The sequence below is a fragment of the Procambarus clarkii genome, chromosome 45 (genome assembly GCF_040958095.1).
Source record: "Procambarus clarkii isolate CNS0578487 chromosome 45, FALCON_Pclarkii_2.0, whole genome shotgun sequence".
NCBI lineage: Eukaryota > Metazoa > Arthropoda > Malacostraca > Decapoda > Cambaridae > Procambarus > Procambarus clarkii.
The window spans coordinates 32,073,028-32,099,318 of NC_091194.1; the positions used below are offsets into that span (position 1 = coordinate 32,073,028).

At 54.4% G+C, this 26,291-nt stretch overlaps 1 protein-coding gene across 1 annotated transcript in view; it reads left to right on the forward strand.

Annotated features, from left to right (window-relative positions):
* Positions 1 to 26,291, forward strand: part of LOC138350331 (myb-like protein X) — a 165,753-nt gene that overhangs the window by 97,450 nt on the left and 42,012 nt on the right. The window contains exons 4-5 of the mRNA XM_069300957.1: positions 14,914 to 15,060; positions 16,678 to 16,896. Coding sequence (XP_069157058.1) covers positions 14,914 to 15,060; positions 16,678 to 16,896 — 366 coding nt within the window. The remainder of the gene's footprint in view (positions 1 to 14,913; positions 15,061 to 16,677; positions 16,897 to 26,291) is intronic.

Genomic DNA, 26,291 nt, shown 5'->3' on the forward strand with positions numbered 1-26,291 from the left:
CTCACCTACATGCACTCCCCTAGTTGCTCTCATGCAGTTGTACTCACCTACATGCACTCCCCTAGTTGCTCTCATGCAGTTGTACTCACCTACATGCACTCCCCTAGTTGCTCTCATGCAGTTGTACTCACCTACATGCACTCCCCTAGTTGCTCTCATGCAGTTGTACTCACCTACATGCACTCCCCTAGTTGCTCTCATGCAGTTGTACTCACCTACATGCACTCCCCTAGTTGCTCTCATGCAGTTGTACTCACCTACATGCACTCCCCTAGTTGCTCTCATGCAGTTGTACTCACCTACATGCACTCCCCTAGTTGCTCTCATGCAGTTGTACTCACCTACATGCACTCCCCTAGTTGCTCTCATGCAGTTGTACTCACCTACATGCACTCCCCTAGTTGCTCTCATGCAGTTGTACTCACCTACATGCACTCCCCTAGTTGCTCTCATGCAGTTGTACTCACCTACATGCACTCCCCTAGTTGCTCTCATGCAGTTGTACTCACCTACATGCACTCCCCTAGTTGCTCTCATGCAGTTGTACTCACCTACATGCACTCCCCTAGTTGCTCTCATGCAGTTGTACTCACCTACATGCACTCCCCTAGTTGCTCTCATGCAGTTGTACTCACCTACATGCACTCCCCTAGTTGCTCTCATGCAGTTGTACTCACCTACATGCACTCCCCTAGTTGCTCTCATGCAGTTGTACTCACCTACATGCACTCCCCTAGTTGCTCTCATGCAGTTGTACTCACCTACATGCACTCCCCTAGTTGCTCTCATGCAGTTGTACTCACCTACATGCACTCCCCTAGTTGCTCTCATGCAGTTGTACTCACCTACATGCACTCCCCTAGTTGCTCTCATGCAGTTGTACTCACCTACATGCACTCCCCTAGTTGCTCTCATGCAGTTGTACTCACCTACATGCACTCCCCTAGTTGCTCTCATGCAGTTGTACTCACCTACATGCACTCCCCTAGTTGCTCTCATGCAGTTGTACTCACCTACATGCACTCCCCTAGTTGCTCTCATGCAGTTGTACTCACCTACATGCACTCCCCTAGTTGCTCTCATGCAGTTGTACTCACCTACATGCACTCCCCTAGTTGCTCTCATGCAGTTGTACTCACCTACATGCACTCCCCTAGTTGCTCTCATGCAGTTGTACTCACCTACATGCACTCCCCTAGTTGCTCTCATGCAGTTGTACTCACCTACATGCACTCCCCTAGTTGCTCTCATGCAGTTGTACTCACCTACATGCACTCCCCTAGTTGCTCTCATGCAGTTGTACTCACCTACATGCACTCCCCTAGTTGCTCTCATGCAGTTGTACTCACCTACATGCACTCCCCTAGTTGCTCTCATGCAGTTGTACTCACCTACATGCACTCCCCTAGTTGCTCTCATGCAGTTGTACTCACCTACATGCACTCCCCTAGTTGCTCTCATGCAGTTGTACTCACCTACATGCACTCCCCTAGTTGCTCTCATGCAGTTGTACTCACCTACATGCACTCCCCTAGTTGCTCTCATGCAGTTGTACTCACCTACATGCACTCCCCTAGTTGCTCTCATGCAGTTGTACTCACCTACATGCACTCCCCTAGTTGCTCTCATGCAGTTGTACTCACCTACATGCACTCCCCTAGTTGCTCTCATGCAGTTGTACTCACCTACATGCACTCCCCTAGTTGCTCTCATGCAGTTGTACTCACCTACATGCACTCCCCTAGTTGCTCTCATGCAGTTGTACTCACCTACATGCACTCCCCTAGTTGCTCTCATGCAGTTGTACTCACCTACATGCACTCCCCTAGTTGCTCTCATGCAGTTGTACTCACCTACATGCACTCCCCTAGTTGCTCTCATGCAGTTGTACTCACCTACATGCACTCCCCTAGTTGCTCTCATGCAGTTGTACTCACCTACATGCACTCCCCTAGTTGCTCTCATGCAGTTGTACTCACCTACATGCACTCCCCTAGTTGCTCTCATGCAGTTGTACTCACCTACATGCACTCCCCTAGTTGCTCTCATGCAGTTGTACTCACCTACATGCACTCCCCTAGTTGCTCTCATGCAGTTGTACTCACCTACATGCACTCCCCTAGTTGCTCTCATGCAGTTGTACTCACCTACATGCACTCCCCTAGTTGCTCTCATGCAGTTGTACTCACCTACATGCACTCCCCTAGTTGCTCTCATGCAGTTGTACTCACCTACATGCACTCCCCTAGTTGCTCTCATGCAGTTGTACTCACCTACATGCACTCCCCTAGTTGCTCTCATGCAGTTGTACTCACCTACATGCACTCCCTAGTTGCTCTCATGCAGTTGTACTCACCTACATGCACTCCCCTAGTTGCTCTCATGCAGTTGTACTCACCTACATGCACTCCCCTAGTTGCTCTCATGCAGTTGTACTCACCTACATGCACTCCCCTAGTTGCTCTCATGCAGTTGTACTCACCTACATGCACTCCCCTAGTTGCTCTCATGCAGTTGTACTCACCTACATGCACTCCCCTAGTTGCTCTCATGCAGTTGTACTCACCTACATGCACTCCCCTAGTTGCTCTCATGCAGTTGTACTCACCTACATGCACTCCCCTAGTTGCTCTCATGCAGTTGTACTCACCTACATGCACTCCCCTAGTTGCTCTCATGCAGTTGTACTCACCTACATGCACTCCCCCTAGTTGCTCTCATGCAGTTGTACTCACCTACATGCACTCCCCTAGTTGCTCTCATGCAGTTGTACTCACCTACATGCACTCCCCTAGTTGCTCTCATGCAGTTGTACTCACCTACATGCACTCCCCTAGTTGCTCTCATGCAGTTGTACTCACCTACATGCACTCCCCTAGTTGCTCTCATGCAGTTGTACTCACCTACATGCACTCCCCTAGTTGCTCTCATGCAGTTGTACTCACCTACATGCACTCCCCTAGTTGCTCTCATGCAGTTGTACTCACCTACATGCACTCCCCTAGTTGCTCTCATGCAGTTGTACTCACCTACATGCACTCCCCTAGTTGCTCTCATGCAGTTGTACTCACCTACATGCACTCCCCTAGTTGCTCTCATGCAGTTGTACTCACCTACATGCACTCCCCTAGTTGCTCTCATGCAGTTGTACTCACCTACATGCACTCCCCTAGTTGCTCTCATGCAGTTGTACTCACCTACATGCACTCCCCTAGTTGCTCTCATGCAGTTGTACTCACCTACATGCACTCCCCTAGTTGCTCTCATGCAGTTGTACTCACCTACATGCACTCCCCTAGTTGCTCTCATGCAGTTGTACTCACCTACATGCACTCCCCTAGTTGCTCTCATGCAGTTGTACTCACCTACATGCACTCCCCTAGTTGCTCTCATGCAGTTGTACTCACCTACATGCACTCCCCTAGTTGCTCTCATGCAGTTGTACTCCACCTACATGCACTCCCCTAGTGCTCTCATGCAGTTGTACTCAACCTACATGCACTCCCTAGTTGCTCTCATGCAGTTGTACTCACCTACATGCACTCCCCTAGTTGCTCTCATGCAGTTTGTACTCACCTACATGCACTCCCCCTAGTTGCTCTCATGCAGTTGTACTCACCTACATGCACTCCCCTAGTTGCTCTCATGCAGTTGTACTCACCTACATGCACTCCCCTAGTTGCTCTCATGCAGTTGTACTCACCTACATGCTACTCCCCTAGTTTGCTCTCATGCAGTTGTACTCACCTACATGCACTCCCCTAGTGCTCTCATGCAGTTGTACTCACCTACATGCACTCCCCTAGTTGCTCTCATGCAGTTGTACTCACCTACATGCACTCCCCTAGTTGCTCTCATGCAGTTGTACTCACCTACATGCACTCCCCTAGTTGCTCTCATGCAGTTGTACTCACCTACATGCACTCCCCTAGTTGCTCTCATGCAGTTGTACTCACCTACATGCACTCCCCTAGTTGCTCTCATGCAGTTGTACTCACCTACATGCACTCCCCTAGTTGCTCTCATGCAGTTGTACTCACCTACATGCACTCCCCTAGTTGCTCTCATGCAGTTGTACTCACCTACATGCACTCCCCTAGTTGCTCTCATGCAGTTGTACTCACCTACATGCACTCCCCTAGTTGCTCTCATGCAGTTGTACTCACCTACATGCACTCCCCTAGTTGCTCTCATGCAGTTGTACTCACCTACATGCACTCCCCTAGTTGCTCTCATGCAGTGTACTCACCTACATGCACTCCCCTAGTTACTCTCATGCAGTTGTACTCACCTACATGCACTCCCCTAGTTTGCTCTCATGCAGTTGTACTCACCTACATGCACTCCCCTAGTTGCTCTCATGCAGTTGTACTCACCATACATGCACTCCCCTAGTTGCTCTCATGCAGTTGTACTCACCTACATGCACTCCCCTAGTTTGCTCTATTGCAGTTGTACTCACCTACATGCACTCCCCTAGTTGCTCTCATGCAGTTGTACTCACCTACATGCACTCCCCTAGTTACTCTCATGCAGTTGTACTCACCTACATGCACTCCCCTAGTTGCTCTCATGCAGTTGTACTCACCTACATGCACTTCCCCCTTAGTTGCTCTCATGCAGTTGTACTCACCACATGCACTCCCCTAGTTGCTCTCATGCAGGTTGTACTCACCTACATGCACTCCCCTAGTTGCTCTCATGCCGTTGTACTCACCTACATGCACTCCCCTAGTTGCTCTCATGCAGTTGTACTCACCTACATGCACTCCCCTAGTTGCTCTCATGCAGTTGTACTCACCTACATGCACTCCCCTAGTTGCTCTCATGCAGTTGTACTCACCTACATGCACTCCCCTAGTTGCTCTCATGCAGTTGTACTCACCTACATGCACTCCCCTAGTTGCTCTCATGCAGTTGTACTCACCTACATGCACTCCCCTAGTTGCTCTCATGCAGTTGTACTCACCTACATGCACTCCCCTAGTTGCTCTCATGCAGTTGTACTCACCTACATGCACTCCCCTAGTTGCTCTCATGCAGTTGTACTCACCTACATGCACTCCCCTAGTTGCTCTCATGCAGTTGTACTCACCTACATGCACTCCCCTAGTTGCTCTCATGCAGTTGTACTCACCTACATGCACTCCCCTAGTTGCTCTCATGCAGTTGTACTCACCTACATGCACTCCCCTAGTTGCTTCTCATGCAGTTGTACTCACCTACTGCAGCTCCCCTAGTTGCTCTCATGCAGTTGTACTCACCTACATGCACTCCCCCTAGTTGCTCTCATGCAGTTGTACTCACCTACATGCACTCCCCTCTAGGGCAGGTTGCCTTTGCCTCTCATGCAGTTGTACTCACCTACATGCACTCCCCTAGTTGCTCTCATGCAGTTGTACTCACCTACATGCACTCCCCTAGTTGCTCTCATGCAGTTGTACTCACCTACATGCACTCCCCTAGTTGCTCTCATGCAGTTGTACTCACTACATGCACTCCCCTAGTGCTCTCATGCAGTTTGTACTCACCTACATGCACTCCCCTAGTTACTCTCATGCAGTTGTACTCACCTACATGCACTCCCCTAGTTGCTCTCATGCAGTTGTACTCACCTACATGCACTCCCCTAGTTGCTCTCATGCAGTTGTACTCACCAACATGCACTCCCCTAGTTTGCTCTCATTGCAGTTGTACTCACCTACATGCACTCCCCTAGTTGCTCTCATGCAGTTGTACTCACCTACATGCACTCCCCTAGTTGCTCTCATGCAGTTGTACTCACCTACATGCACTCCCCTAGTTGCTCTCATGCAGTTGTACTCACCTACATGCACTCCCCTAGTTGCTCTCTGCAGTTGTACTCACCTACATGCACTCCCTTAGTTGCTCTCATGGCAGTTGTACTCACCTACATGCACTCCCCCTAGTTGCTCTCATGCAGTTGTACTCACCTACATGCACTCCCCTAGTTGCTCTCATGCAGTTGTTACTCACCCTACATGCACTCCCTAGTTGCTCTCATGCAGTTGTACTCACCTACATTGCACTCCCCTAGTTGCTCTCATGCAGTTGTACTCACCTACATGCACTCCCCTAGTTGCTCTCATGCAGTTGTACTCACCTACATGCACTCCCCTAGTTGCTCTCATCGCAGTTGTACTCACCTACATGCACTCCCCTAGTTGCTCTCATGCAGTTGTACTCACCTACATGCACTTCCCCCTAGTTGCTCTCATGCAGTTGTACTCACCTACATGCACTCCCCTAGTTGCTCTCATGCAGTTTGTACTCACCTACATGCACTCCCCTAGTTGCTCTCATGCAGTTGTACTCACCTACATGCACTCCCCTAGTTGCTCTCATGCAGTTGTACTCACCTACATGCACTCCCCTAGTTGCTCTCATGCAGTTGTACTCACCTACATGCACTCCCCTAGTTGCTCTCATGCAGTTGTACTCACCTACATGCACTCCCCTAGTTGCTCTCATGCAGTTGTACTCACCTACTTGTATCCATCTAGCAGTGTTCACCAAGGTGTCCTCACCTAGCTACATGTACTCTCCTAGTTGCACTCGTGTTGTTGTACTTGCCTAGTTGTACTCACCTATTTGTACTTCAGTATTATATAATGTAAAATCTACTATAATACAGATGCAGGTGTTAAAGAGGTATTTTAATGCACTCTAATTTTTTATTAGAATTTTTTTTAGAATTAATGTTGCGTGTGTCCTTCATACACGCGCAACATTTACGTAACATAAACATTTCCATTTATGTTGATGTATTATACATAAAGTACCAAAATATAATTTTAACATAAAAACAGTATTACTGAATACAGCATTTAGCAAACTGGGTTATAAAAACAATTTTTTAACAGGATCATAATAAATAGTAAATGTTTCGCCCTCCTATCATACAACTAAGTCACAGCATTCACAATTTATGTGTATAATGTACATAAATTTAATATTTAAACATGAACAAAATACTTTTTTAGTAAATAAAGGTGAAACTAGTGTAAGAAAAGGCAACATTTGCTGTATTACACAAAAAATACTTATACCATTCTTGGGTTAAAGGTTGCACATGTGCTTGTTGAACCACACATGAAACTTATCTCTCCCCACAACCATGTTGAAACTTTGGTGAAGGTTTCTAAAGCATTTTGTGTTTGCTGGGTGGCCTGCCCCAGAACACCAGCCTGCCCTGAGATACTGGCCAGCCCCGGGACACTGGCCTGCCCCAGAACACCAGCCTGCCCTGAGATACTGGCCAGCCCCGGGACACTGGCCTGCCCCAGAACACCAGCCTGCCCTGAGATACTGGCCAGCCCCGGGACACTGGCCTGCCCCAGAACACCAGCCTGCCCTGAGATACTGGCCAGCCCCGGGACACTGGCCTGCCCCAGAACACCAGCCTGCCCTGAGATACTGGCCAGCCCCGGGACACTGGCCTGCCCCAGAACACCAGCCTGCCCTGAGATACTGGCCAGCCCCGGGACACTGGCCTGCCCCAGAACACCAGCCTGCCCTGAGATACTGGCCAGCCCCGGGACACTGGCCTGCCCCAGAACACCAGCCTGCCCTGAGATACTGGCCAGCCCCGGGACACTGGCCTGCCCCAGAACACCAGCCTGCCCTGAGATACTGGCCAGCCCCGGGACACTGGCCTGCCCCAGAACACCAGCCTGCCCTGAGATACTGGCCAGCCCCGGGACACTGGCCTGCCCTAGAACACCAGCCTGCCCTGAGATACTGGCCAGCCCCGGGACACTGGCCTGCCCCAGAACACCAGCCTGCCCTGAGATACTGGCCAGCCCCGGGACACTGGCCTGCCCCAGAACACCAGCCTGCCCTGAGATACTGGCCAGCCCCGGGACACTGGCCTGCCCCAGAACACCAGCCTGCCCTGAGATACTGGCCAGCCCCGGGACACTGGCCTGCCCCGGGACACCAGCCTGCCCCGGGACATTGGCCTGCCCCGGGACATTGGCCTGCATTGGGAAACCAGCCTGCCCCGAGACACTGGCCTGCCCTAGGACATAAGCCTGCCCCGGGACACTGGCCTGCCCAGGGACACCAGCCTTCCCTGGGACACTGGCCTGCCCCAGGACACAGGCCAGCCCGGGACACCAGCCTGCCCCGGGACCCCAGCCTGCCCCTGGTCATTGACCTGCCCAGGACCCCATCCTGCCCCAGGAAACCAGCTTGCCCCGGGACACTGGCCTGCCCCGGGACACCGGCTTTCCCCAGGACACTGGCCTGCCCCGAGACACTGTCCTGCCCCGGGACACTGGCTTGCCCAGGAACACTGGCCTGCACGGGACACTGGCCTGCCCCAAGACCCCAGCCTTCCATGGGACACTGGCCTGCCCCGGGAAAATGGCCTCCCGGGGACACTGGCCTGTCCCGGGAAATCGGCCTGATCCGGGACACTGGCCTGCCCCGGGAAACTTGTCTGCCCCGGGATATCGGCCTGCTCAGGGACATCGGCCTGATCCGGGACATATTGGCCTGCCCCGGGACACCGGCCTGCCCCGGGACACTGGCCTGCCCAAGGACATCGGCCTACTTCGGGACATCGGCCTGCCCCGGGACATTGGCCTGCTACGGGACAAGAGCCTGCCCCAGAACATTGGCCTGCCTCGGGACATTGGCCTGTCCCGGGACACTGGCCTGCCCTGGCACACTGGCCTGCCCTGGGACACCAGCCTTCCCCGGGACACTGGCCTGCTTCGGGACACTGGCCTGCCCTGGCCTGCACCGGGACATTGGCTTGCCCTGGGACATTGGCCTACCCCGGGACACTGGCCACCCCAGGGACACTGGCCTGCCCTGGGACACTGACCTGCCCCAGGACACCAGCCTGCCCCGGGACATTGGCCTACCCCGAGACACTGTTCAGCCCCGGGACACTGGCCAGCCTCGGTACACTGGCCTGCCCCGGGAAACTAACATGCCACTGGACACTGGCCTGCCCCGGGACACTGGAATGCCCCGAGACACCAGCCTGCCTTGAGACACTGGCCTTCCCGGGACACGGGCCTGACCCGGGACACCAGCCTGCCCCGGGACACTGGCCTGACCCGGGATATTGGCCTGCGTTGGGACACCAGCCTGTTCCGGAACACCAGCCTTCTCCGGGACACTGGCCTGCCCCAGGACACTGGCTGGCCAGGGACACCAGCCTGCCCCGGGACACTGGCCTGCCCTGGGACACCAGCCTGCACTGGGACACTGGCCTGCCCCGGAACACCAGCCTTCTCCGGGACACTGGCCTGCCCCAGGACATTGGCTGGCCCGGGACACCAGCCTGCCCCGGGACACCAGCCTGCCCTGGGACACCAGCCTGCCTCGGGACACTGGTCAGGACATCAGCCTGCCTCGGGACACCAGCCTGCCCCGGGACATCAGCCTGCCCTGTGACACCGGCTTTCCCCGTGACACTGGCCTGCCCCGAGACACTGTCCTGCCCCGGAACACTGTCCTGCACCGGGACACTGGCCTGCCCCGGGACCCCAGCCTGCCCCGAGACCCCAGTTTTCCCCTGGTCATTGGCCTGCCCGGGACCCCATCCTGCCCCGGGACACCGGCTTCCCCCGGGACACTGGACTACCCCGGGACACCGGCTTCCCCCGGGACACTGGCCTGCCCCGGGACACTGTCCTGCCCTGGGACACTGGCCTGCTCTTTGACACTGGCATCCCCGGGACACTGGCCTTCCCCGAGAACCTGTCGTGCCCCGGGACACTGTCCTGCCCTGGGACACTGGCCTTTCCCGGGACCCCAGCCTGCCCCGTGACACCGGCTTTCCCAGGGACACTGGCCTGCCCCGAGATCCTGTCCTGCCCTGGGACACTGTCCTGCCCCGGGAAACTGGCCTTCCCCGGGACACTGGCCTGCCCCAAGACCCCAGCCTTCCCCGGGACACTGTCCTGCCCCGGGACACTAGCCTTCCCCGGGACACTGGCCTGCCCCAAGACCCCAGCCTTCCCTGGGACACTGGCCTGCCCCGAGACACCGGCCTGTCCCAGGACATCGGCCTGATCCGGTACACTGGTCTGCTTTGGGACACTGGACTGCCCTGGCCGGACACTGGCCTGCCCCGGGACACTTGCCAGCCCCGGGAAACTGACCTGCCCCGGGATACTGGCCTGCCCCGAGACACCGGCTTGCCCCGGGACACTGTCCGGCCCTGGGACACTGGCCTGCCCCGGGACCCCAGCCTGCCCCGGGACCCCAGCCTGCCCCGGGACCCCAGCCTGCCCCGGGACACCTGCTTTCCCCGGGACACTGGCCTACCCCGAGACACTGTCCTGCCCCGGGACACTGTCCTGCCTCGGGACACTGGCCTGCCCCGGGAAAATGGCTTCCCGGGGACACTGGTCTGTCCTGGGAAATTGGCCTGCCCCGGGACATCGGGCTGACCCGGGACACCGGCCTGCCCCGGGACACTGGCCTGCCCAGGGACATCGGCCTGCTTCGGGACATCGGCCTGCCCCGGGACATTGGCCTGCTCCGGAACACTAGCCTGCCCCGAGACATTGGCCTGCCCCGGGACATCAGCCTGCCCCGGGACACTGGCCTGCCCCGGGACACTGGCCTGCTTCGGGACATCGGCCTGCTTCGGGACATCGGCCTACCCCAGGACATTGGCCTGCTCCAGGACACTAGCCTGCCCCGGGACATTGGCCTGCCCCGGGACATCGGCCTACCCTGGTACACTGGCCAGCCTCGGGACATTGGCCTGCTGCGGGACACTGGCTTCCCTGGAACACCATCCTGCCCCTGGACACTGGCCTGCCCCGGGACACCGGCCTGTCCCAGGACATCGGCCTGATTCGGGACACTAGCGTGTTCGGGACACTGGCCTGCCCCGGGACATTGGCCTGCCATGGGACATTGGCCTACCCCGGGACACTGGCCTGCTTCGGGACACTGGCTTACTTCGGGACACTGGCCTGCCCCGAGACACCATTCTTCCCCGGGACACTTGCCAGCCTCGGGATACTGGCATGCCCCTAGACACTGGCCTGCCCCGGGACACCAGCTTGCCCCGGGACACTGGCCTTCCCCGGGACACTGGCCTGCCCCGGGACATTGGCCTGCATTGGGACACCAGCCTGCCCCGGGACACCAGTCTTCCCCGGGACACTGGCCTGCCCCAGGACACTGGCCTGCCCGGGACACTGCTGGCCTGCCCCGAGACACCAGCCTGCCCCAGGACACTGGCCTTCCCCGGGACACCAGCCTGCCCCGGGACACTGGCCTGCCCAGGGACATTGGCTTGCATTGGGACACCAGCCTGCCCAGGGACACCAGCCTTCCCCGGGACACTGGCCTGCCCCAGGACACTGGCCTGCCCAGGACACCAGCCTGCCCCGGGACACTGGCCTGCCCCGGGACCTTGGCCTGCCCCGAGACACTGTCTTGCCCTGGGACACTGGCCTGCCCCGGGACCCCAGCCTGTCCCGGGACACCGGCTTTCCCCGGGACACTGGCCTGTCCCGAGACACTGTCCTGCCCCGGGACACTGTCCTGCCCCGGGACACTGGCCTGCATGGGACACTGGCCTGCCTCAAGACCCCAGCCTGCCCCGGGACACTGGCCTGCCCCATTAAAATGGCCTCCTGGGGACACTGGCCTTATCCGGGACACTGGCCTGCCCCAGGAAACTGGTCTGCCCCGGGATATCGGCCTGCCTCGGGACAATGGCCTGCTCTGGGACATTGGCGTGCTCTGGGACATTGGCCTGATTCATGACATCGGCCTTCTCTGGTACACTGGCCTTCCCCGGGACATTGGCCTGCTCCGGGACACTGGCTTCGCCGGAACACCATCCTGCCCCAGGACACTGGCCTGCCCCGGGACACCGGCCTGTCCCAGGACATCGGTCTGATCCGGGACACTGGCCTGATTCGGAAAACTGGCCTGCCCTGGCCGGATACTGGCCTGCCCCGGGACACTTGCCAGCCCCGGGACACTGACCTGCCCTGGGATACAGGCCTGTCCCAGGACACCGGCCTGCCCCGGGACACCAGCCTGCCCTGGGACACTGGCCTGTCCTGGGACACCAGCCTGCCCCGGGTCACCAGCCTGCCCTGGGACACCGGCCTGCCCTGGGACACTGACCTGCCCCGGGACACTGGCCTGCCTCGGGACATTGGCCTGCATTTGGACACCAGCCTGCCCCGGGACACTGGCCTGCCCTGGGACACCAGCCTGCCCCGGGACACGGGCCTGCCCTGGGACACTGGCCTGCCCTGGGACATTGGCCTGCCCCGGGACACCAGCCTGCCCTGGGACACTGGTCTGCCCCGGGACACTGACCTGCCCCGGGACACAAGCTTGCCCCGGGACACCGGCCTGTCCCTTGACACTGGCCAGCTCCGGGACACTGGCCTGCTCTGGGACACTGGTCTGCCCCGGGTCACGAGCTTGCCCCTGGACACTGGCCGGCCCCGGGACACCAGCCTTTTCCGGGACACTGGCCTGCCCCGGGACACTGACCTGCACCGGGACACCAGCCTGCCCCTGGAAACTGGCCTGCTCCGGGACACTGACCTGTCCCGGGACACTGACCTGTACCGGGAAACCAGCCTGCTCCCGGACACCAGCCAGCCTCGGGACACTGGCCTGCCTCTGGACACTGGCCTGCCCCGGGTCATTGGCCAGCTGCGGGACATTGGCCTGCTCTGGGACATTGGCCTGCTTCATGACATCGGCCTGCTCTGGTACACTGGTCTGCCCCGGGACATTGGCCTGCTCCGGGACACTGGCTTCACCAGAACACCATCCTGCCCCAGGACACTGGCCTGCCCCGCGACACCGGCCTGTCCCAGGACATCGGCCTGATCCGGGATACTGGTCTGCTTCGGGACACTGGCTTGCCCTGGACGGACACTGGCCTGCCCCGGGACACTTGCCAGCCCCAGGACACTGACCTGCCCCGGGATACTGGCTTGTCCCAGGACATCGGCCTGCCCCAGGAAACTGGCCTGCCCCGGGATATTGGCCTGCATTGGGACACCAGCCTGCCCCGGGACACCGGCCTGCCCCGGGAGACCAGCCTGCCCTGGGACACTGGCCTGCCCTGGGACACTGGCCTGCCCTGGGACACGAGCGTTTCCCGGGACACCAGCCTGCCCTGGGACACTGGCCTGCCCCGGGACACTGGCCTGCCTTGGGACATTGGCCTGCATTGGGACACCAGCCTGCCCCGGGACACTGGCCTGCCCTCAGACACCAGCTTGCCCTGGGACACCGGCCTGCCCCGGGACACCAGCCTGCCCCTGTACACCAGCCTGCCCTGTGTTACGGACCCGAGCCCAACGTCCGAGCACGGAGCAGTGACGACCACGCCATCTGTGGGTCAGCTCCCGAAACCCTCTCCAAATGGACGGCGCCATCAAGTGAGGACAGGAAATACCAGCCACAAGGGCTAGTTTCCCGTCCTAATCAGCTCATAACACAGCCGCTGCTGACCTCTGGTGAGGTGGCGCTCAGACAGCAATGCCATCTAGGGAGTGGATAGGTGGGCGTTTGGGTCTGAGCCGGTAAGTGACGTGCCCTAGAGTGTCTCTATTACTGATGACGTGTCTGATTACAGAGTTGACCTGGGACTGCTGAATCGGACAGTGGATCAGTCTACCCAAGGCAGCCGACTTGTCTCCAAGTGTTTGCTGCAGCAGCTGTGAGTCGCCCCCCGGATGAACACTGTGGTGTTACCCTGCCTGTGACGTGGCAGTTGAGGGATTGTAGTACCCTGGACTGACTGGTGGATACGCTTAACCACTGGGGTGTTGTGGCAAGGAGAGTGGTCTGTGGGATCACACGAGGCTCCTGACTAGGGTTCGCGACCTTAGTATCGATCGCGGGGTGGCCTAACCAGCGTCGCTCATTAGAACCTGCCAGCTACCGGCTGGACTTGTGGTTGATGGCCTCCAGGACGGTGCCCCCAGTGGAACTGTGATTTGGCTGGCCTGTGGCCAGGGTAGACTCGAGCGGATCAAAGGATTCATCGTAAGGCCACAAGAGCACCAAGAGCTTAGCATCGTGAGCACCGTAGAACACTCCGCGTCTTCAGAAGAAGACTACTTTGTAGATAACAGTGTTTATACCCCCCCCTTGTGTAACCTTTTATATATATATTTATTGGTGACAGTTATTATATTATTAAGTTTTTTACTTTATTTCCCTTCCCCTTTAATTTACTTGCATTACGGATCTCATCCCTTGAAAGCCACTACTAGCTTGGGGCCGGATACCTTTCCTCTAGCAACATCAGAGTAAGAACCCGGTTGCGACCCGAGAGGACCGTAACATAATTGGCATCCCCAGCAGGATCCGACCCCTTGTCAAGTATGTTTGACAGGGGTGGTGAAGTGGCGTAATCCCTGTAAAGAATTCCCCCTGTGTGTGACTATTAGGACGTTATACGTCCTGTGCGGTGCTCGGAGTGACTAAGTGCAATATTGTGCAGTGCGGTGTTCACTGTGATTAAGTGCAATATTGTGTAGTGCGGAGCTCGGTGTGGTTCAGTGCAATATTGTAGAGTGATTTGCTCGCTGTGATTAAGTGCAATATTGTGTAGCGCGGTGCCCGGAGTAATTACGTGCAATATTGGCAAGTGCAGTGTTTGGTGCGATAAAGTGCAATATTGACGTAGAACAGTGCTCGGTGCGTTAAGTGCTAAAGTGAAGCGGTGTGTTAAGTGCTAAGTGTTCCATCTGTGACAATGGCAGAAAAAGCGACCATCGATGATCTAGATGATGTTCAGGCCTTTCTGAACAGGGAGGACTGTCTTGCCAGATTAAAATATCTGGGGAAACAGGAACTCGTACTAGTAAGTGCCTACCTGGAGATCAAGATACGTGCCAGTGATTCCGTGTGGAGATCTTGTCCAAGGTTCACAAACACTTGAAGGCCGAGGAGAAAAAGGAAAGTGAAGCACATAGTATAAAAGAAGGTGAGGAAATGGCTTCCACTGATAAGGAAGGTAAGAGCAGTGATGTCGAAAGTGATGAGAGTGAACTGGATATAAGTTTACTTACTGTGAAAATGCGTGAACTAGAGATCCACCGTGAAATAGAATGGAAAAAGCTAGAAATCGCTAAAGAGAGAGAAGAGAAAGCGAGAGAGAGAAGATAAGAAATTAGAAATGGAAAGAGAGAGACTAGAAAAGGAATTGGAGATGAGGCGTTTAGAATTAGAAGGAAGAAAAGAACAGCGAGAAAGAGAAGAGAAACGAGAAAGAGAAAGAGAAGAGCGAGGAAGAGAAGAGAAACGAGAAAAAGAAGAACGAGAAAGAGAAGAGAAACAGCGAGAGAGAGAGAAGAAAAAGAAAGACAGAGACAACATGAACTTGAAGTATTGCGGTTAGGTGGTGGGAGGCAAAGAATGGAAACAAGTATTTTCGATCCGGTGAGGAACATCAAAATGGTCCCCAAATTCAATGAGAAGGAAGTGTCGAAGTTCTTCGCGGCCTTCGAGAAAGTCGCGGCCTCTTTGGAGTGGCCAAGGGAGAATTGGGCCATCATGATACAGTCAGTCTTGACTGGGAAGGCCCAAATCGCTTACTCCCCGTTGTCCCTTGACGACTCCGGCGATTATGACAAGGTGAAGAAGGTCGTGCTCATGGCGTACCAATTGGTACCTGAGGCTTACATGCAGAAGTTCAGGAACCTGAAAAAGACCTCAGAGCACACTTTCACCGAATTCGCCACTATCAAGGAGCGACTTTTCCAGGAATGGTGTGCCTCTCGAAAGGTGGAGACCAAAGAAGACCTCGAGCAGCTCATACTGTTAGAGGACTTCAAGGATTGTTTGTCTGGAGACCTGAAGACGTACTTAGAGGAACAACAGGTAGAAACCTTGAGTGCGGCAGCCACCATGGCTAAGGAATACATCCTGACGCACAGGCCTTCTGCTAAGTACGTCCCGAGGAATTACCAATGCCGGTTTGACAAACCTCATCAGGAAGAGGAGAGACCCGTCCCACGAAGCGCTGAGAAGACGCCCGCAAGTAGCCCTCGAAGGACTAGTCCTAGCAGTCCTAAACACCGGAGTCCGAGGAGGAATATGGTGTGCTGGACTTGTGGGCAGAAAGGGCATGTAGCTGCTATGTGCCCAGGCAGAAGAGGTAGCGGCGCTCGTAGGGAGGTGATGTTGATGAGCTGTGTAACACCACCAGAAGGAAGCCAGTCTATGACTACTCAGGAAGGACTAAGATTGTTTTCCCCTCACACTTCAAGCGGGTATGTAACGAGTGATCATACTGGTAGATCAGTAGTAGTGCTCAGAGATAGTGGAGCAGCCCAGTCCCTGATCGTGAGAGACTCGTTACCCGAGAGAGTGAGAGTAGACGGGAGACAAAAGGTTATCCTGGTTGGGTTTCCCAGGACGCAGTATGTCGCCCCCTTAGTGCCGATACATCTCGACTCGCCTTACTTCAGCGGCACATGTGCGTTGACAGTAGTCGATACCCTCCCTATAGCTGGGATTGACGTGATACTAGCCAACGACTTGGTGACAGATTGGAGCAACAATCATCCCAAGGTCGCGGACGAGTCAGCCAGAACAGCAAGGTCCGAGGTAACGGCAGGCGTTGGTAATATCCAGGTACGAACAGACCCGGAAAATAAAATGTTTAATCCTTCCTCTCGCCTACAGATTGATGACAGAGTCTACAGTTCTCTAGCAGAGTCTCCAGATTCTTCTCCCGATAAGGAACATGAGGTTACGATGGCAGAAGAGACTGAGCGAGAAGAGAGGTCTCGTGTACAAGGACCCACGGATACCAACGAGTCTGGAGCAAAGGCAGATGAGTACTTGCGGTATGGCAAAGCACAGCGTTCTTTGAACCGGCCAGAGATTCCCCAGACGTCGGAGGTATGTGAGGTATGTGCGAAGGTTTTAGTGCCCTCTTTGGTCCAAACCAGGCTAATGGATGTAGCCGGCTATGGACATTACAGGCTCAAGAAGCTTATCCCTCAGTGGGCCCCATGTCTCTTAGCGGTATTTTGTTTTATTCTCGTGTGTGTTCTCAGTAAGGACCAGTGGACGACCCGACAGATGATGGCTCCCATGAACATCGTGAAGAGGTCCCAGGTATTGGAGACGTGCACAGTGAGTGTTGCAGTCGAAGAAGGGACCTGGAAGGTGATGGTAGATACAGGAGGTACGAGAGATGATAATATGAGTGACTGTTTCCAACAGGTTGACACCCCCCGCGTGATTGCTGAGCCTAAATGCAGCGTTATACAGAACGTTGGTCGACCTGACGGTGGCAGAGCAAATGCCATCCTCGATGTACGAGCAGCCCTGTTGAGACTAGGTGTGGGCCTAGTAGAGGAGTATGCTGTGAGTACTGATTTAACTATCGCTGTTACTCTAAATTATCAGACCCCTGTATTCCAGGTTCCCGTCTCCCCGAAGGACTACCGGACCGGTACTAGAAATGCCGTCTGTGACCAGCCATCATCGGTGCCACGACACAGGTAAGTGTCGAGTCGCCCCAGATCGTGTCTACACCAATCCTTACTCGAGAGAGGTGAGATTATGCTCCGGATTAACATCTCGGCGGAGGTGTGGAAAAGTACATCAGGCAGGTCATTGTCTTACATCTGCAAGTTTCCTTTGTGCGAGAGTTCCCCAGTAGTACAGATCTGTGGACAAGACAGCCTCATCACTCCAGTTTATAGTGTACGTGAGTCCATTTGGAGTTGTGCCCCCGTACTAATTTGGTTTGTGTTTCTCTTTTTAGAACCCCAAACCAAATTCTTTTTGGTGGGGAGGTGTTACGGACCCGAGCCCAACGTCCGAGCACGGAGCAGTGACGACCACGCCATCTGTGGGTCAGCTCCCGAAACCCTCTCCAAATGGACGGCGCCATCAAGTGAGGACAGGAAATACCAGCCACAAGGGCTAGTTTCCCGTCCTAATCAGCTCATAACACAGCCGCTGCTGACCTCTGGTGAGGTGGCGCTCAGACAGCAACGCCATCTAGGGAGTGGATAGGTGGGCGTTTGGGTCTGAGCCGGTAAGTGACGTGCCCTAGAGTGTGTCTATTACTGATGACGTGTCTGATTACAGAGTCGACCTGGGACTGCTGAATCGGACAGTGGATCAGTCTACCCAAGGCAGCCGACTTGTCTCCAAGTGTTTGCTGCAGCAGCTGTGAGTCGCCCCCCCGATGAACACTGTGGTGTTACCCTGCCTGTGATGTGGCAGTTGAGGGATTGTAGTACCCGGGACTGACTGGTGGAGTCGCTTAACCACTGGGGTGTTGTGGCAAGGAGAGTGGTCTGTGGGATCACACGAGGCTCCTGACTAGGGTTCGCGACCTTAGTATCGATCGTGGGATGGCCTAACCAGCGTCGCTGATTAGAACCTGCCAGCTACCGGCTGGACTTGTGGTTGATGGCCTCCACGACGGTGCCCCCAGTGGAACTGTGATTTGGCTGGCCTGTGGCCAGGGTAGACTCGAGCGGATCAAAGGATTCATCGTAATGCCACAAGAGCACCAAGAGCTTAGCATCGTGAGCACCGTAGAACACTCTGCGTCTTCAGAAGAAGACTACTTTGTAGATAACAGTGTTTATACCCCCCCCTTGTGTAACCTTTTATATATATATTTATTGGTGACGGTAATTATATTATTAAGTTTTTTACTTTATTTCCCTTCCCCTTTAATTTACTTGCGTTACGGATCTCTTCCCTTGAAAGCCACTACTAGCTTGGGGCCGGATACCCTTCCTCTAGCAACATCAGAGTAAGAACCTGGTTGCGACCCGAGAGGGCCGTAACACCCTGAGACACCGGCCTGCCCTGGGACACTGGCCTGCCCCGGGACACTGACCTGCCCTGGGACACAAGCCTGCCCCGGGACACCGGCCTGCCCTTTGACACTGATCTGCCCAGCGTAACTGGCCTGCCCCTGGACACTGGCCTGGCCCGGGACACCAGCCTGATCCGGGACACTGGCCTGCCCTGGGACACTGACTTGCACCGGGACACCAGCCGGCCCCTGGATACTGGCCTGCCCCGGGACACCAGCCTGCCCCGGGACACTGGCCTGCCCTGGGACACCGGCCTGCCCTGGGAGACCAGCCTGGCCTGGGACACTGGCCTGCCCCGGGACACTGGCCTGCCTCGGGACATTGGCCTGTCCTGGGACACTGGCCTGCCCCGGGACACTGACCTACCGCGGGACACCAGCCTGCCCCGGGACACTAGCCTGCCCCGGGACACTGCTTGCACCGGGACACCAGCCTGCCCCTGGATACTGGCCTGCCCCGGGACACCAGCCTGCCCCATACCACTGGCCTGCCCCGGGACACTGACCTGCACCGGGACACCAGCCTGCCCCGGGACCCCCAGCCTGCCTCGGGACACTGGCCTGCCCCGGGACATTGGCCTGCATTGGGACACCAGCCTGCCCCGGGACACTGGCCTGCCCTGGGACACCAGCCTGCCCTAGGACACCAGCCTGCCCTGGGACACCAGCCTGCCCTGGGACACCAGCCTGCCCTGGGACACCTGCCTGCCCTGGGACACAAGCCTTCCCTGGGATACTGGCCTTCCCCGGGACACTGGCCAGCCCCAGGACACCAGCCTGCCCCGGGACACTGGCCTGCCCCGGGACACTGGCCTGCCCTGGGACACCAGCCTGCCCTGGGACACCAGCCTGCCCTGGGACACCAGCCTGCCCTGGGACACCAGCCTGCCCTTGGACACCAGCCTGCCCTGGGACACAAGCCTTCCCTGGGATACTGGCCTTCCCCGGGACACTGGCCAGCCCCAGGACACCAGCCTGCCCCGGGACACTGGCCTGCCCCGGGACACTGGCCTGCCCTGGGACACCAGCCTGCCCTGGGACACCAGCCTGCCCTGGGACACCAGCCTGCCCTGGGACACCAGCCTGCCCTGGGACACCAGCCTGCCCTGGGACACAAGCCTTCCCTGGGATACTGGCCTTCCCCGGGACACTGGCCAGCCCCAGGACACCAGCCTGCCCCGGGACACTGGCCTGCCCCGGGACACTGGCCTGCCCCGGGTCACTTGCCTGCACGCTACATATGCAGCTGCCGCCCTCAATCTTGCTCAATCCTCAACATGCTTCAAGCTTTCCACCCAAATATTCGGTTAAGAGTTCTTTTTTTTCAAAAACTATTTTCAGCCGAGATATTTAAATGTAGGCCGATGTATGAATAAATATAATCAAACTCATACTATCTTAATGACTACATACACCAGGAACGAAGTCGTTACTCATGCCATCAGCACCGGGCATCATACAGCGCTGTGTCTTAACTAAAATAATCGAAGAGATTTATTGTATCCGAACAAGTTATTATCCATCAAGACATTCAGTAAACTGAAAATATTTAATACAAATTCTGTCCAGAGTAATGATGAGGATTACATCAGTAATTGTGAGTGGTAATAAAAAGAAGAAAGGGAAGAAGGGTGGATGAATTAATTTGCTGGGAAGGAAGAAAGGAAGGAAGGAAGGAAGTGACCCTGATAAGTGTCGCTGCAATCTCAATTACAATCTTGGGCATAATCTTGAAGGAATCATCAGGTGAGGGATTACTGATGATGGCGGAGAGGAGTGCTTAATCATTGCGGATCGTGCGCTCAATAGCATCCTAATCTGCAACATTCAGCAGGGGACTCATTATGTTATAATGAGTCCCCTCATAACGTGTTTAATGCTGTCCAAGGTGCAGTGCGAGGTGCGCTAAGTTAAAATGTTGTAGCTAAAGGTGAAGAGGAGGGAGGTAGAGAGAGAGAGAGAGAGAGAAAGAGAGAGAGAGAGAGAGAGAGAGAGAGAGAGAGAGAGAGAGAGAGAGAGAGAGAGAGAGAGAGAGAGAGAGAGAGAGAGAGAGAGAGAGAGAGAGAGAGAGAGAGAGAGAGAGAGAGAGAGAGAGAGAGAGAGAGAGAGAGAGAGAGAGAGAGAGAGAGAGAGAGAGAGAGAGAGAGAGAGAGAGAGAGAGAGAAAGAGCACGAGATATATTTAGTATGATAAGAGAGAAATAGGTCGAAAGTCAGTACGTTCGACAACCGACTGTTAGAAATGCGGGGTTCCAGAGCAAACAGCATGATCCACTAAGCACAAATCACACCTATACACACACACACACCCACACAGTAGTCCCGTATATGCAAGAAGGGGGATAGACAGGAGGCACTGAACAACAAGCCAGTGTCCCTAACCAGCATACCATGCAGAAGATTGTGCGAAAAAAGCTAGTGGAACATCTGGAGCGAAAGAACTTTGTAACCCAGCATCAGCATGGATTCGGGCAAGGCAAGTCCTGCCTCACAGGATTAAATGAATTGTACGACCAGGCGACAAAAATCAGGCAAGAGAGAGAGGAACGGGCAGACTGCATATTTTTAGATTGCCAGAAACTTTTTGATAAAGTACTACACAAGAGGCTAGTAAAAAAGCTGGAGATGCAGGCAGGAGTGAAAGGGAAAGTACTCCATTGGATAGGAGAATACCTAAGCACAGAAGACAACGAGTCAGTGTGAGGGGTGAGGTCTCAGATTGGCGAGACGTCACCAGTGGAGTCCCACAGAGGTCAGACCTAGGACCCATACTGTTTCTAATATATGTAAATGATCTCCCAGAGGGTATAGAATCGTTCCTCGCACTGTTTGCTGATGATGCCAAAATTATGAGGAGGATTGAAACAGAGGATGATAGTAGAAGGCTGCAAGATGACCTAGATAGACTGAATGAATGGTCCAACATATGGCTACTAAAGTTCAACCCAAGAAAATGCAAGGTAATAAAACTAGGCGGTGGAAACAGGAGGCCAGACACAGGATACAGAACAGGAAATGAAGTACGTCATGAAACCGACAGAGAGAAAGATCTAGGAGTTGATATCAAACCAAACCTGTTTCCTGAAGCACACATAAAATGAATTACATCTGCAGAACTGCCTTTAGGAACCTGTATAAGGAATCATTTAGAACCTTGTATACCACATATGTAAGACAACTTCTGAAGTATGCGGCCCCAGAATGGAGCCCGTACCTTGTCATGCACAAGACGAAGCTGGAAAAAGTTCAGAATTATGCCTCTAGGCTAGTCCCAGAACTAAAAGGCATGAGTTATGAAGATAGGCTGCGTGATATGCATCTCACGACACCTGAAGACAGAAGAGTAAGGGAAAACATGATCACCATCTACAAATTCCCATAGGAATTGACAGGGTAGATAAGAATATACTATTTAACACGGGTGGTACGCGAACAAAGGGGACACAGGTAGAAACTGAGTACCCAAATGAGCCACAGGGACGTTAGAAAGAACTTTTTCAGTATCAGAGTAGTTAACAGGTGGAATGCATTAGCAGTGATGTGGTGGAGGCTTACTCCATACACGGTTTCAAATATAGATATAACATGGCCCAGTAAGCTCAGGAATCTGTACACCAGTTGATTGACGGTTGAGAGGAAGAACCAAAGAGCCAGAGTTCAACCCCTGCAAGCACAATTAAGTGAGTACACACACACACAAACACACATACACACACACACACACACACACACACACACACACACACACACACACACTCACACACACACACACACACACACACACACACACACACACACACACACACACACACACACACACACACACACACACACACACACACACATATGATAGACAGGCTCGTCCCGGAACTGAGAGGTATGAGGTACAAGGAAAGGCTAAAGGGGCTGAACCTCACGTTCCTCGAAAACAGAAGAGTAAGGGGAGACATGACAACCACCTACAAAATTCCCAGGTTGAATTGAAATGGTGGGCAAAGACAAACTCTTCAGCATGGGTGGGACATGAACAAGGGGACACAAATGGAAACTTAGTACCCAGATGAGCCACAGAGACATTAGAAAGAATTTTTTCAGTGTCAGAGAAGTTAATAAATGAAATGCAGTAGGTAGTGAAGTGGTGGAGGCTGACTCAATACACAGTTTCATATGTATATATGATGGAGCCCAGTAGGCTCAGGAATCTGTACACCAGTTGATTGACTGTTGAGAGGCGGGACCAAACAACAAAAGCTCAACCCCCGCAAGCACAATTAGGTGAGTACACACACACACACACACACACACAGACACACACACACACACACACACACACACACACACCCATACACCTCCCCCCCCCCTCTCTCCCTCACCCGTTCTCTCTCCCGCTCCTCTCTCTCCCTCTCTCCCTCCCGCCTCTCTCTCCATCTTCTCCCCCCCTCCCCTTCTACTTTCTTCTCACTTCAGTGGAAGGGTCGGATCCCCCCACCCACCCATTTATCTCTCTCTTTATCACTCCCTACTCTCTCTTTCTCTCTCTCTTCCTCTCTCTCTCTCCCTCCCTTCCCCATCCCGCTCTGCCCTCCTGACAAATCCTATCATGGTACAACTATAGGAACAGGGTCAAGCATGGCAGCCAGAGGTACCAGGGGAACAGGGAAGAGCCAAGGTGACGAAATGAAGGAAATGTTCACCCAGTTTCTGGAGGACATCAAGAGTGAGATGCAAGAAATGATGCAGGAAATGAAGAACGAAATAAGCAACCTTGAAAAGAGAGCTGACAGCAGCAAAGGAGGAGATTAGAGTCCTCAAAGAGAATGGTATCGAGGCTGAGAATCAGAAAACCATCCAGGGAGAAGGTGGTAATAGTTTTTTGGATTAGAATGCCACAATAAAAGCAACATTTGCGGAAATACTAAAAAAAAATAACTCTGAAGTAATGACTGCAGTGATGGAGGTGGCCATGAAAGCAGCCACCTCACAGGAGGCGGCACACTCCACTAGCCAACTGCTGGAAAGGAACAGATCAGTGGTTGCTGTGGGTATTAAAGAGCAGGAAGGCTCAAATAGGACAGAGTGGAATGACAGTGACTGACTCCAGAGCTTTGTGTAGACAGAGAAGAACCGACCTCATCAATCTATAAGCACTTAGTGAATCACCTAGTGGGAGACAACGATGGATAACCATCGTCATCATACATCGTCCTTACTCATCTGGTTGTGTGAGCTGGAGGAGTCTGGTGTGTACCCCCTCTCTAGTCAATTAATCAGGTTTACAGATTGAGGTAAAATATTATCAAATTCTTGTTCAGGATATCATATATATTTAAAAATCTCAGGATGGCTCATTTAGGCAGAGGTAACGCATAAGGGATATCTTGACACATACACGCACGCCCGCCCACGTACGTATACACGCACACAAGTGTGCACACGCGAAAACAGCCACACACAAACACGCACACACGCACACACACACACACACACACACACAATCGTTTAGTCAGGGGAAAAGGCATTATCACCTGAGATCAGGACCTTACTATCCCCCCCCATCTGACCTGACCTGACCTGGTCGCCATCTCCGCCCCCCCCCCACTCCCAGTCCCCCGCATCGCCCATACACACACTCTTCCCCTCCCCAGTCTCTCCCCCCTCTCTCCCTCTCTCACTCCCTCTCTCCCACTCTCTCTCTCTCCCACTCTCTATCTCTCTCCTGCTCTCCCTCTCTCTCTCTCTCTCTCTCTCTCTCTCCTCTCTCTCTCTCCTCTCTCTCTCTCTCTCTCTCTCTCTCTCTCTCTCTCTCTCTCCCTCTCTTTCCTTCCACCCTCCCTCTCTGCCCACATACACACACACACACACACACACATATACACACACACCTCCCCCCTCTCTCCCTCACCCGTTCTCTCCCTCACCCGCTCTCTCCCTCTCCATCTCTCTCCCTCTCCTCTCTCTCCATCTCCTCCCCCTCCCCTCCCCTCCCACTTTCTTCTCACTTCAGTGAAAGGGTCGGATCCCCCCCACCCACCCATTTATCTCTCCCTTTATCACTCCCTTCTCTCTCTCTCTCTCTCTCTCTCTCTTCCTCTCTCTCTCTCCCTCCCTCCCCCATCCCGTTCTGCCCTCCTGACAAATCCTATCACGGTACAACTATAGGAACAGGGTTAAGCATGGCGGCCAGAGGTACCAGGTGAACAGGGAAGAGCCAAGGTGACGAAATGAAGGAAATGTTCGCCCAGTTTCTGGAGGACTTCAAGAGTGAGATGCAGGAAATGATGCAGGAAATGAAGAACGAAATAAGCAATCTGAAAAGAGAGCTGACAGCAGCAAAGGAGGAGATTAGAGCCCTCAAAGAGAATGATATCGAGGCTGAGAATCAGAAAACCATCCAGGGAGAAGGTGGTAATAGTTTTTTGGATGAGAATACCACAATAAAAGCAACATTTGCGGAAATACTAAAAAAAAATAACTGTGAAGTAATGACTGCAGTGATGGAGGTGGCCATGAAAGCAGCCACCTCACAGGAGGCGGCACGCTCCACTAGCCAACTACTGGAAAGGAACAGATCAGTGGTTGCTGTGGGTATTAAAGAGCAGGAAGGCACAAATAGGACAGAGTGGAATGACAAGGACAAAGCAGCAGTGAATGAAGTACTAAAGGCACTATAGACATGGAAGGGGCTGAGCATAGCATTGAGAAGGTTTTCAGGCTAGTTTGGTACAACAAAGACAGAGACCGAATGATAAAGATAGTGTTTGCAAGCGAGAGCACAAAGGAGAAGATTCTATCAAGGAAGAGCTCCCTGAAAAACGTGGGAAAATTCAAAAATGTATTCCTCCAGAGAGACATGACAAGGCAGGAGAGAGCCGTGGCGTTAGAAGCAAGGAAGAGGCGCAGGGCGAGAGGGGAAAACCAGAAAGTCACAGCTCCCAACACAACACCCCCAGAAGCGAGGGGGAACCCACAACCAGCGACCCAGTAACACCAGAAGGGAGGACAACCCCGCCTCCCTCCTCTGCATAGAAAACCCCCCTACCCCAAACCCTCCCTGCCCCACTCAAATGTTCAGCCAAATCTCCCTCCCCCTCACACCTAATCCCCACCCTTCTACCCCTCCCCTCCTCCCGAGTCCTCCCTCCCCCCTTTCCTTCCCGTCCTCCTTCCTTTTTCACCCCATACCCTCCCTGTCCTTCCCCCTTCACTGGATCCCCCGCCCCTCATCCCAGTATCCTCTGAGACCCTGTTATCCACCTCACAGGTCCTCACACCCATGGAACAGCCTCCCCCACCAGCAGAACACTCACCAAGGAGGCGATTTGAGAAGGGACAGAAGAAAGTGAGCCTCAAAGCGATGTACACTAACATAGATGGAATTACAAATAAAGCAAATGAGCTTGGAGAACGGGTACTAGAGGAAAACCCAGACATAATAGCCCTCACAGAAA